This window comes from Peromyscus leucopus, chromosome 6 (genome assembly GCF_004664715.2).
Source record: "Peromyscus leucopus breed LL Stock chromosome 6, UCI_PerLeu_2.1, whole genome shotgun sequence".
Lineage (NCBI taxonomy): Eukaryota > Metazoa > Chordata > Mammalia > Rodentia > Cricetidae > Peromyscus > Peromyscus leucopus.
Genome location: NC_051068.1, coordinates 42056907 through 42068921, shown reverse-complemented (window position 1 = coordinate 42068921; position 12015 = coordinate 42056907). Strand labels below are relative to the sequence as shown.

Genomic DNA, 12015 nt, shown 5'->3' with positions numbered 1-12015 from the left:
TCTTTTAGTCTGACAAGATACCATATGAAAAGGAAACAAAAGCCATTTCATGCAATGATTAAAAAAATGGGTTGGAGTCGCCTTAGTTGTCATGGACTGAAAATATTTTAACAGGTGTGTTTTCTGATAAGAGGATTAAAGGCAATGATATAAGCTTCTAGTTTTAAACAGGAAAAAATGTTACAATATACTGGGTGCTGTAAAAAGTCCCAAAGGCACAATAATGCAGATAACATTCTGCTTTGTGGTCGTTTACTGGATCTCCAGTTCATGCTTTGAATCCTCCGATTTTGGCAGAAAATTAGGCTTTAAAAATCTCAAATGAGCTTCCAAAATGACAGCTTGTTTACTTTGGAATTCCCAACCCTCATTTTTGGCTTCTAACATCCTTGAGATGTGATATTCCTTCAGGTTATTTTGACATAAAACTACTGGCTCTTTGGAGAGTGGTTCTGGCTATCAATGTTGACTCAGGTTGTACTCTATTTCTTGGGATTCCCATTCTATCATTTCCCTTGGAAATGTCTGTCTAGTTTTTAAAACCTACCCTAAGGGAGCATCTCTTTAAGCCTTTGCAAATATCCACAAGTAAAGGCAATCTCTGCCTTATTGAACTCTACAGCTTTTGGTGTTAAATACAATGCCGTACTCTAGTTATTTTCATGGCACATCAGTACAAGCTGCTGCTCCTGTCATCTGGATTGTATAGAAACAACAGGGTTTTCTCATTCTGGAGGCTGGGCCATCCAAAGTACAACAGCAGAAGGGTCCATGTCTTGTGAGCTCCCATCACCTGGTTAAGAGTTGGCCATTTTCCCACTATATCCTCATAAGGCAACAGGGTCCAGGATTCTTTCCCAGTCTCTTTAATAAGGGCACGGCCCAATCATGGAGGCTCTGTACTTTAGACCTAATCCTATAGGCTCCATCTTCTATTAGTACCTAGCGTCATGGTACAAATGGAGGAAGGTACTCAAACTTTTGATCTGTAGCTCTTACTGGGATTTATGGGCTCAAGTTCATTAATCCACGTGCTGCATTGTGTGAAGTGAAAAAATAAATATTTTACTTTTATCTTTTAGAAAATTCTTATGGTAATTCTGTTAGTGTAGGAAATTTTTAGCTATTGGCCAGGAAAGTTGCAAATATGTAAAACTGAAGTCTTCCAGATTGTGCGTGACTTAAATGGCATGTTAGTCATTTTTCTTGTTGTTGGAGTGACCAAATGTCTGACAAGGAGAGTCTTAGGAGGAGGTTTATTTTGGCTCAGGTTGGAGGGTACAGCCCAGCTTAGAGGGAAAGACAGGGCAGCAGGAGTATGAGGAGCTGATCACATGACATTTCACAATTGGGGAAATAGACAAGGTGGCATCCAGTTCACTTTCTCCTGTTCCTTTTTCATTCAGTCTGGGACTCCAACTCTTGGGATAGTATCATCCATGTTCAAGGAGCTTCTCTCCTTTGTTAAATACCTTCACAAATGCACCCAGGGGTGTGTCTTCTAGGTGATTCCAAATCTAGTCAATTTGACAATGAAGATTAGCTTGCATAGATGTTGACCCTGATTTCAAATTCTGGACTGTGGGTGGCCTTTGGTCAGGGTCAGTGTGGACTAGCAAATGCTGAATGGCTAATTATCTGAGAAAAACAGACTACCCAAACCTGAGTTGTAGTGTTGGCAGATTTCAAGCTGCCAGTTTGGAGTCGAACAGTTAAAAATGTCTGAAAATTTAACAATCAGTTCTAATGAGCTGTTGAAGGATGGCCCCAGGCTGTCATGGTCTGAGCTTTATTTATTTTGCTATCTACAGAACTTAGTAAAGGAGCTCTGAGCAATGTAAATATATAGTTTCTAGGTGCTACATATTAAAAAGCCATCAACATTCTTTGTGTAGCTGCCAAGGATAGCACACAATTCCCAGTGTAGTGGTTCCTTCCTTATTTTTAATGTTTAAGCATTTGGGCAATATATTTTTTTAAATGACATCCTTCTTAAAGCTGAGGTACAGAAGTTCCTGAGAAAAAAAGCAATTCATTATTAGCTTGTCTATGATAGAAATAATATTTATAAACTTTTCAGGAAAATGAAATGTGCCAAGTAGACAAAAAAAATCTTCAAGGCTGCTATTTGATTAGTTTTTCCATGGTCCTCAGTTTCTATTTTCTTAAAGCACTGACTAAACAATTTATATTTTAGCTATTTAGTGGATGATGCCTTAAATATTTTCCTGACACATTAGTGCTTATACAAGGAAAGCCCACTGAGTGGTTAATTAGTTTGCATGCTGGGAATAAAAGCTGTGTGCTAGGCAAAGCCCATTAATTATATAATATATGACCTCTGTATGATAAAATGTTTATTTTATAAAGGCCAATGGTTTTAGTCTTTGCATAAGTGTGTCACTTATTATTTGCTTATTTTGGTTTAGAATAGTATAAACTCCTATTTGTTATCTCCAAGTGATGTATACTCATCTATTTAATAACAGGTAAGTAAAAGAATAATAATTCTGACCACATTTCATAGTTTCATCATTAGGAGATAATATCTAAACTGAGTATAATTTTGGAAATGTTTAAGTAATTATGAATTTTATGCATTGAATATATACTTTCATATTTTCTATAGTTCTGTAGAAAATTTCATACACTTAGTAGCATAAATAATGAAAACTTACCTTGTTCTTTAGGTCAGAAATCCTGTGTGTCACTGGTCAGGACTGTGTTACTTTTAGGGGTGCCAGGAGACTATTTATTTATTTATTTATTTATTTATTTATTTATTTATTTATTTTTGTCTCTTCCATCCAGCTTCTCAAGGCTTATGGCATTTTCTCCCACTTTCAAAATAAGAACCATCAGGTGTGGTGATATTGTGTTCCCCAAAATATTGTGCACCCTAATAAACTTATCTGGGGTAAGAGAACAGAATAGCCACTAGATATAGAGGCCAGAAAATGGTGGTACACACGCCTTTAATTCTCTCACTTGGAGGGCAGAGATCCATCTGGGTCTCTGTGAGTTTAAAGTCACACAAATAGTCAGGCATGGTGACTCACTCCTTTACTCCCAGGAAGAGATGGCAGAAAGGTATGTAAGATGTGAGGATCAGAACTAGCCTGGTTAAGCTTTCAGGCTTTCGAGAAGCAGTTCAGCTGAGATCCATTTGGATAAGGACAGAGGCTTCCAGTCTAAGGAAACAGGATCAGCTGAGGAATTGCGAGGTGAGGAAGCTGTGGCTTGTTCTGCTTCTCTGATCTTCCAGAATTCACCCCAATACCTGGCTCAGGTTTGTTTTTATTAATAAGACCTGTTAAGATTCATGCTACACTCAGGCCCTCACAGCATATCACTCTGACCTTCTCTTCTGTCCCTGGTCTATTTTTTTTTCCTAAATGAAGGCTATTTTATTAAAGTCTTTGTGTGTAGTGTTTCTAACCAATGAGGTTCTCCCAGTACCAAATGGAAAAGGAGGGATTGTTGAACTCAGAGTCCGAGGAGGGGAATATATAATAGGAGTATCATTTAAGGAACAATATTTGGGGATGAACTGGGTGAAAAGGAGCCAAGAGAAAGAAGTGGGAGGCCAGGAGTGTTGCCTAGCAGCTTAGGAGGAGGTCCTTGTGGTAGAAGGGGCTTTGATGGGAGGAAGCAGACACTGTCTTAGTTTCCTCGCTTAGCTGACCACAGCCAGACACCTTGCTCCTCAATATGCTAGAAAGTGCTACACAGTGTTAAAATGAACCCAGACAGTGTATTACATATATGAATATCAATCACAAGACATTACTAAGAATAAAGAAGTCCATGTGACCAGATGTTTGGGTAAGTCATTAGTCACAGGTCATTGACCATTGGCACCAAGCTTTCTGGTAGCTGAGTTGCCCAGTCCCTAGTCTGTGTTTAAAGATTCTTGTCATTAGGTCTGCCTGGACAGCCCAGGATCATCTATTTTTATAAAGTCTGGTGATGAGCCAATTCAGTCCAATCTCTACCCTTTACTTCCCCTTTGCCATATGATCTCCATATTCATAGGTTTGCTAAATCATCCCATGGACATTGCTGGATAAAGGTGGCAAGGAGTGTTGTTCCACATGCCACATATCACATTGCCCAAACGTTTTTTATATCTTTAAACTTCACTTCTAAGGAAACTAAGCTTCAGGGCACTACACTGTTTTCCCTGGTTCTCTGGTGCCAAACAGTATTTTCTCAGCAAACTGAAAGAGATGCTATTATAACCAACTGTAAGCCGGGTCCCCCAAATTTCATCTTGCTCTAAGCTTCAATTTTGTTTTGAGTGTGCTCTTGGTTTTGCTCTTTTTCCCTTTGAAGAAATCCCTACTTCAAGGATTTCACTTCTTGCCTTTTCTGCTTCAGAAGTGTCTGGTGAGAAAAGTGATCAAGTAAGGGACTCACTCATTTTAGCAACATGAAAGACAATATAGTAAAAAATTATCTTTTAGACAAAATCCTCATATTTTTCAAGATTCATAGAATGAAATTAGTGTCTGGGAAATGCTCGAGGTAAGGATCATAGTATTAAGCTTCAGCACAGTTGAAAATAGTTTCTTTGCAACTGGTATGGTATTCTTCCCCACAGGTGACTGTGATCTTGGCCATTTTGTAGTTGGGGAAATGGAGACTGAGAGGGGCTGGTGCTTACTGTGTGGCCTTTTGGCACATCTTTGCTTCAACCCTAAATGTCTCTGAGTCAGTTTGACTCTCTCCAAGCTGAGATTCTTCCTTGACTCCACGTCCTAGTACTCTGCAGCCATTCCCCATTCTGAGGAGTTTGCTTTGAGTAACATCGTCTGCTACCTTCTGGCTTCCAGGAAGCCCTGATCCTGATTTGCTTTTTGAGATAGTGACAATGCAAATAAGTTAGTTTTTTGTTCAGTGCAGTAAGTTAGCAACAGGATCTAAAACTGAACAGAGTTCTATATTTTTATTGATAGGTGGGGATTTTATCTTTACCATACAACTTCTAGCAAATGCAGGGAATGTATGGAGGTCTTTCAAAGTAAAGAAAATGCATTGACTTCCCTTTGTTGTTATAATATACATAAAAAATCCAAGTGTGAATAAGGAGTAGCTAGGTAAATAGTGTACACCCCTCTATTACATTCCTCTCCAGCAAGCTCTGCTATCTTGTTTAGCAAATTCTTACTTTTTTGTGCTTAATTTTGCATGTAAAGTACCATTAAATGGGAATATTTCCTTATCTACTTTGTAAAAATTCCATCCATATTATCAAATAACAACCTATAAGTTTCTCTAAAATTTCCACATGCTAGAAAGAAAATCCCAAATTTGGAGTTCTCTGTATGTCTTTATAGGTTTGCGTATATTTTTAGTGTCCAGTATATGAAAAGATCATCTGTTTTCACTTAGTTTTATCTTTTACAGACCTATACAAACACATCATAGATTTGTAGGTACTTTAATGCCTAGTGTTTGTTCAATAAATAGAAAAAGCTTATGTTGGGCAAGTGCAGCGTTAGTCAAATATTTTATCATTTCTAGGATTTTATTGTAAAAATAGGAGATAATTGAGCAGTTTCCTGGTTATTTTATGTTCTTTACAAATAATGTAGGTTTACATAATGTAATAAAATTTGGAAAGTACATTGTTTTTTATTAATATTTCTTAAAAGATGTATATCTTCAGAATTATTGTCTATAAATAATAAGTATTTTGAGTGACTAAATTCATTTCATAGTGGGATAAAGAACTTTGATGGAAAATTTATGTGGATTCTAGGCTTCAGAGTAACTTGGTCATGTCAGTATCAGTGATTTTGACAAATCAGTTAACTCTTCCAGTTAAATATATCATTTGTAAAATGAGGTTACACATATTATTTCAGTTTAATATATTAAATTGAAACTGTATGTCTGGATCATGCTAGATATTGTTCTGACTGCCTACCATCTTTCATTAATTGCACCTTTCTTAAGTAGCCAATCTGCAAGGCAAAATGCCTTTATTTTGTAAGACAAATTAAGATGCCATTTATTTGAAGTTTAATATGCACAGTAAAATCTAGACAGATATTTGAGAAGTTATTTAGTATTATCAGTATATTGGACATCTCTTTTTCTTTCTTTCTAGAAAGATGTTTTGGGTAAATTGCTCTTGAAGAGACCAAAGGTGCTAATTTCTATAATGTATTATAGAAGATAACAATTTCTACAGTACCTCCTCCCACATCCTCCATGCCCTTGATAACAGAGATGTATTCTAGAACAGGACAGTTGGCTTTTCATAAGGTGTGTTGAGTGTGTGGTGCAGTTAGAGGTCTGTCCTTCCCCTGTCCTGCAGGGTGCTACTGGCTGCTCCAGCTTTTTTTGAAGGAGATGCCTTGAAAAAGGCTGAGTTATTTGCACCTGCCGCACATCAGGTGACACAGAATGACAAAGTCTCCAATTTTTGTTAAAGTATTGAGTTTGATTTTCACAATTGTAACAAAGTCTGAAAGCTAGCACATAAAGGCAACTAGTCATCTGGGTTAGCTACATTCTGCTCTTTTTTCCCCTTTTCAAACCTCCAACTTTCAGCCTTTGCTCATCAAGTAAATAACATATCTACCAGGTAGAGCCTTTGGATCTGGACAGCACACAGTCTAACTTCTATGTTAGGGCTGAACTCTGTGTCTTGACCCTTTGTCTGGGTTTGACAAGTGCTACAGTTTGACTGTGTGGGAAACTCCAAAGAGGAAGTATGAGTCATTCAAATCAAGTGTTTTCTTGGGGGAAGCCCTCTACAACACATGCTTCTTTCTCAGAACTGCTGGGAACAGGAAAGAGGAAGATCAAGTTCTTCTACTCTGTGCTTAAATAGCAACTTAAGAAACTGTGAGAATGTCTATCCCAAGAGAAGAGATGCTTGACCAAAAATTTAACCTACCTGAAACACCCAACTGAAGAGTTTGTTGTATACTATGATTTATTACAGGAAATTATATCTTGATTTGTGATCACTTTTCCCATTTTCCTGTCATCTACATTCCCCCTTATATTCCAAATAATTACTGTTTTCTGTTTGTTTGTTTTGTTGTTGTTGTTGAGGCAGTATCTTGTTTTTTAGCCTGTGCTAACTTAAAACACTACATAATCCAGGTTGGCCTCAAACTCAGTAATCCTACTGCCTCTGTCCCTTGAGTTCCAGAATTTCGGTTATGAATCACCCACACCTCTCTCTAAATAACATTTTAAAATTACCCTTTAAATGGCAATGTTTTCTTATTTTAGAAAAATATTAAATTCAGAAACCAAAATTTATAAAAATGAATCTCATATAATACTACCATCAGGATCAGTTATGATTAATTTTAGGCATACATTCCAACGCTTTTTCTATGCAACAATACTTTTGACACTCAAGTTGAAATGATAATGAATATTCAACTTTATGTCCCCATGCTTTCATCAGACAAACCTAAACATTGTCCATTCCAATTTCCTCCATATCGCTCTGGTACCCTATCACTCCATGAACACTGCAGAATTACATCTTTGATGCTGTTTCAGGGGACCCAAAACATTCATACTATGTGTGAAGGCTTTTCCCTAAGGAAAATCATAATCCAGGTCTCAGATGCATTTGTCTTCCCAGATAAGGAAAAACAACCTTAGAATTATTATGTTAGTACTATAACATCAGATGGTCAGATTGGAGATGTCATCAAGTGCATTTATATGAGTGTAATAAACTGTTAACATGGTTTGCAACTATGAAGTTTGATTGTTTCTTGGTAGAAAAAAAAAAAAAAACCCTGAATCATAAACATCAAGCATCAGCACTAGGCTTTTCGGACCTTTTGTTTTCCATGCTGAGATCTCATCATTATTTGTGGTCAGGGACGATGTTTATTTTTCTACCAAACTTCCCCTGTACCACCAAGATCCCCATTTTTTTTCAAAGAAAATAAAAACACATTTTGTCTAAGAGGTTGAAAACAGCAGGGATGTTTTTCATTGTTTTAGAGGAAATGCAAAGCACAAAGGAGTTGACACTAAGAAAATATAATTAACAAAAAGTTAGGATGCAATAAACATGCCATTTTGACAACAGTCACATGTGGCTCCTACGTTCACTAAATCACCTGAATGGCTCAGCTCTTCAGTTTGGGGACAGTGCACAATGGGTTTCAGCCTAAGTCACCCAACTATGATTGTGATCCCTGACAAGATTTGGTAGCCATATGAAAAGTCCGATCAGCAAACTGGTTATCTTGAAAAGAAAATGTTGGTAAAATAGTTCACATTATTCTTTTAAAAAAGGATTTAGTTTGAAACTATGAAGAAAGTATAAGACTGCATAGAAACCAATACTCCATTTAATCTTAATTTTTTTTTCAAGGCATAAATGGTGTGTGTAGGTTTACATGCGGATGGGGGGGGGGAATTGGAACAGAGTCAACTAGGTATAGAAACAACATTATGAAAATATTTGTTGTTATTTTCTATGCCAGAGACTAGGAACTCATTAAAAAATTCTGATTATGCTTCTCTTGACATAGTAGAATCTTATTTTCTTTCCAAGAGAACAGATACTTTTTACTCTAAGAGCTCCACCCATTGCTACAGGAATTATAAACACTTTGAGGAAATTAGTAAGCATTTGCCCTGTCAACATGCCTGGTAGTAACAGTATCACAGCCCCAAGCTTGTTAGCATTTTGGTCCCTGTTTCCTGGGTAACAGATTAAAGGGAAGGCAGCATTGGTATGAACTGCTGGAATAGAATTGTCTTCTACTTGGGTAAGAGAAGCAGAGGCCTCAAGGAATATGCATGTGCCCAAGGCCACTTTGGCAGCAGTGGCAGAGTTGAAGTAGGACAAGCCCTCACCTTTCTGGGGAGCATCCTTTGGCCTTGCACATAGACACTGTGGTGTGGAAGCAGACTCCTTGCCAACATATATTGCCAGGAGCTTTTTTCTCATCATTGCTAAGTTACAACAGCTCTCAAGCCTTGGTGTTCTGCTTCTAAACTCTCCCTGATCAGAACTTAAACATGGTGGGAGTGGATTTATGAGTGAGATTATATATAAAGTTATATAACAGACTGTTTTTAGGAATTAAGAGAACACAGGGTTCTAAGTACCAGTTACAACAAGTGATGTCTGGATGTGTGAGGAAGAGGGAAGAAATTGCTCTTCTCAGTTTTGCATGTCCTTTAGCCCAAAGGTTTGTTATATGTACAGCAGGGATGTAGGCACTGGAGTTGCTGTTATATAGGAATGGGAGCTTGCTGCTTTAATGAACTACCAGTGGAGATGCTAGTAGCCATTTGTAGTTTGTACTAGTTACTCTTCACTTCTTTAGTTGCTATCACAGACAGGGATAAAAATAACCCAGAGATAACTGTTTCACTGAAATCTAGTACTACCACTACAAATAATACTCAAGTATGTTTAAGTTGATTTAAAAGAAATAGTGATATAAGTATACTGTAATTATCTATTATAATAGTATTTGTGGTAAAAGGGCAAAGAATAAGGATATTTGTGGTTAGTTTGAAACTGTTTTCAATATTTATGATAATTTTTTTTGCAAGATTTGGGAAAGTGATTCCACAGATGGTTCAAGTAAAGATGAATATGTAAGAACAGTTCACAATGCATAGTTATATCATTTGTAACAATCCAAAGCAGGAAACTTCTTAAAGAGCCCATCAACAATAGGATGGAAGATCTGTAGTCTAGTCACACAATAGAATCCCTTTTGACAATGGCAGATCCACACACAAACCACCCACACAGCTGTATCTTACAAATGTAAGGCAGAGAGAAGTCAGATAAGAAAGAATACATGATTGACTAAAAGACGAAATGGGGGCAAAGCTAGTACATGGTGCTGGAGCTCTGGATAATGTATGTGGAGGACTGAAAAGATGATGGCGGAGAGCTAGGACAGTGTCTCATTTCTTATAGGCTGTAGCTGCAGCGCTGTGTTCAGAGGGAGACCATTCACTAACTATATAGTTCTGTTCTATACAGTTTTATATATTATATTGTAGTAACATTTTTACAGACACATGGGCTTTTTCCAAGAAGCATGAAAACCAATATATTGGGTAGAAATATTCTTATTTTCACCTTTTGATAGAAAAATAAGGATTGTAGAAGTGCGCCTCTTCTGCAACATCTTAACTGGATAGTGAAATGCACTAAAGTAAGCAGAAGGACAAGAAAGGAAGGGAATATGAGCACTTTGGGAGGAATCCACTCAGGGTCCACGAGTTGTAGAAATCCAGAAACAGGTCTGCTGGAGGCCTCCCATCTCCACTCAGACATGGGCTTTCTAGAACTAGCTGGCTTTCACACAGGCCTGGTAAGGGGCTCACAACTTTGATTTATTATCAAAATATTTCCATTAGATGACAAATCTGAAGAGATAAGGACTCATGGAGCAACACAGACACAGTTAGGCCCTTTTCTAGCCACCCTTGGGGACAGACTTAATCTTGAAAATGCTGTCCATAAACCACAACGATTACATATCTCTAGACAGTGGGTCGATGGTAACCTTCACCCTCACAGTTTGTACTTAAAACTTCTCACCAATATGATTTACAGATTTAAAAAGTCCCAAATTTTCATCTGTACATCACATTACAGATCTTTGTAACTATCCATCTTGGCCATTTAACTTCAATATTCAACGATTACCTATAGTAATGGTTATTCAGTTACAAATGTAGTTAGTAATTAAATATAGAATTATTGTTTATACATTCCTACAAATCCTTTAAAAAGACTAAGTCTGAGAGGCAGAGGGAGCAAGAAATTGCTCAAAAAAATTGCAGGGGCGGAAGAATCTCAACATCATTAAAGTGGGGAAAATGGGGGAGTTTCAGATATTCATTTTTACCATAACAGTGCTTCACCTAGAATGATAATGAGTAACTCATGTATGGTAAAATGAGCTCTGAACTACACAAGCCTTAAGGCCACAGTACGCATGGGAGTTCTTTGGGAGCATTTTAAAGGAGCATGAGTGTTGCAAACAGAAGTGAGTGCTGAGACAAACCACCGCTGTGCTCTGGTGCCCAGCTGCAGTCAACATCTTCCCCTTTTTGATCAAAGTTGTAGTCTGCCTCGAGAGTTAACACTGTTCTCTATGGACAGCACTAAACTTGCTGTTTGTGTGAGAAACAGAAATGAACAGTAACACTGCCGTTGAAAGTAAGCATTATTTACACAGTGATGTGATTGATTTGTTAGACCTTAGGTTACCTCCCCCTTCCAATCACAGTGGATTCAATAAGATAATTGCATGTATGTTTTAGCTTGTGCTCATCTCTGTGAATTGTCTCCATTAGCTGCAGAAACTTCCAGGGCCCAGTGTCCCTGAAGGGAGAGTCCTGTTTCTGTGGCTTTAACGAGTCTTGCCATGGATGCTCCGCTTCTCGTGAAGATCACCAAACCCGGCATTTCCTTTCTGGATTCATGTATGAATTCTTGCGGCAGTGAAAGGCGTCTGCAAACTCAGCAGAGTTCTGCAAAGTCCCAATAATCCTTTGAAACAAACAAAAAAAGTTGTCGTCAGCACTGGACGCTCAGTGTCTATGTCACATTTGGAGACCCTGGACATTCTCTTGGTCTGCTTGTCCTTGCAGTTGTGAGCCCAGCTTTCAAGGTCTGAGCCATCTCTCCAGTCCCCTCCTGCAGAAGTTCTCTATGCAGCTCAAATGAGTGAACAGAAACTTGGTATGATGAAATAGATCCTTTATATTTACAACATTCTTAAATGAATGGAAGGCCATCAAGCAGGAGTTAAGAGCACAGACTTTGGAACGTTTTCGAGACTTTTCAGAATTTTTATCTGCAGTATGCATCTAATACATTCTATCAAAGCTGTTGTTACAATATCACTAGACTGTAAAGAGGATTCACAACATAAAAGTATGCTACATGTTTGTTTAAGATACACGGACAATTAATATTTGAAAGTGTGGTGTTTTTTGTGAGAAGAGTTTAGTGAAAAGATAAAAAAAAAAACCATGATT

At 37.7% G+C, this 12015-nt stretch overlaps 1 protein-coding gene across 4 annotated transcripts in view; it reads right to left on the bottom strand.

The window, feature by feature from the left end:
* Positions 1-7948: 7948 nt before the first annotated feature.
* Positions 7949-12015, bottom strand: part of Mme (membrane metalloendopeptidase) — a 77825-nt gene continuing 73758 nt past the window's right edge. For all 4 annotated transcript variants that reach the window (XM_028894515.2, XM_028894517.2, XM_028894516.2 and 1 more), the window contains exon 23: positions 7949-11524. In XM_028894515.2, coding sequence (XP_028750348.1) covers positions 11425-11524 — 100 coding nt within the window. In that variant the 3' untranslated portion in view covers positions 7949-11424. The remainder of the gene's footprint in view (positions 11525-12015) is intronic.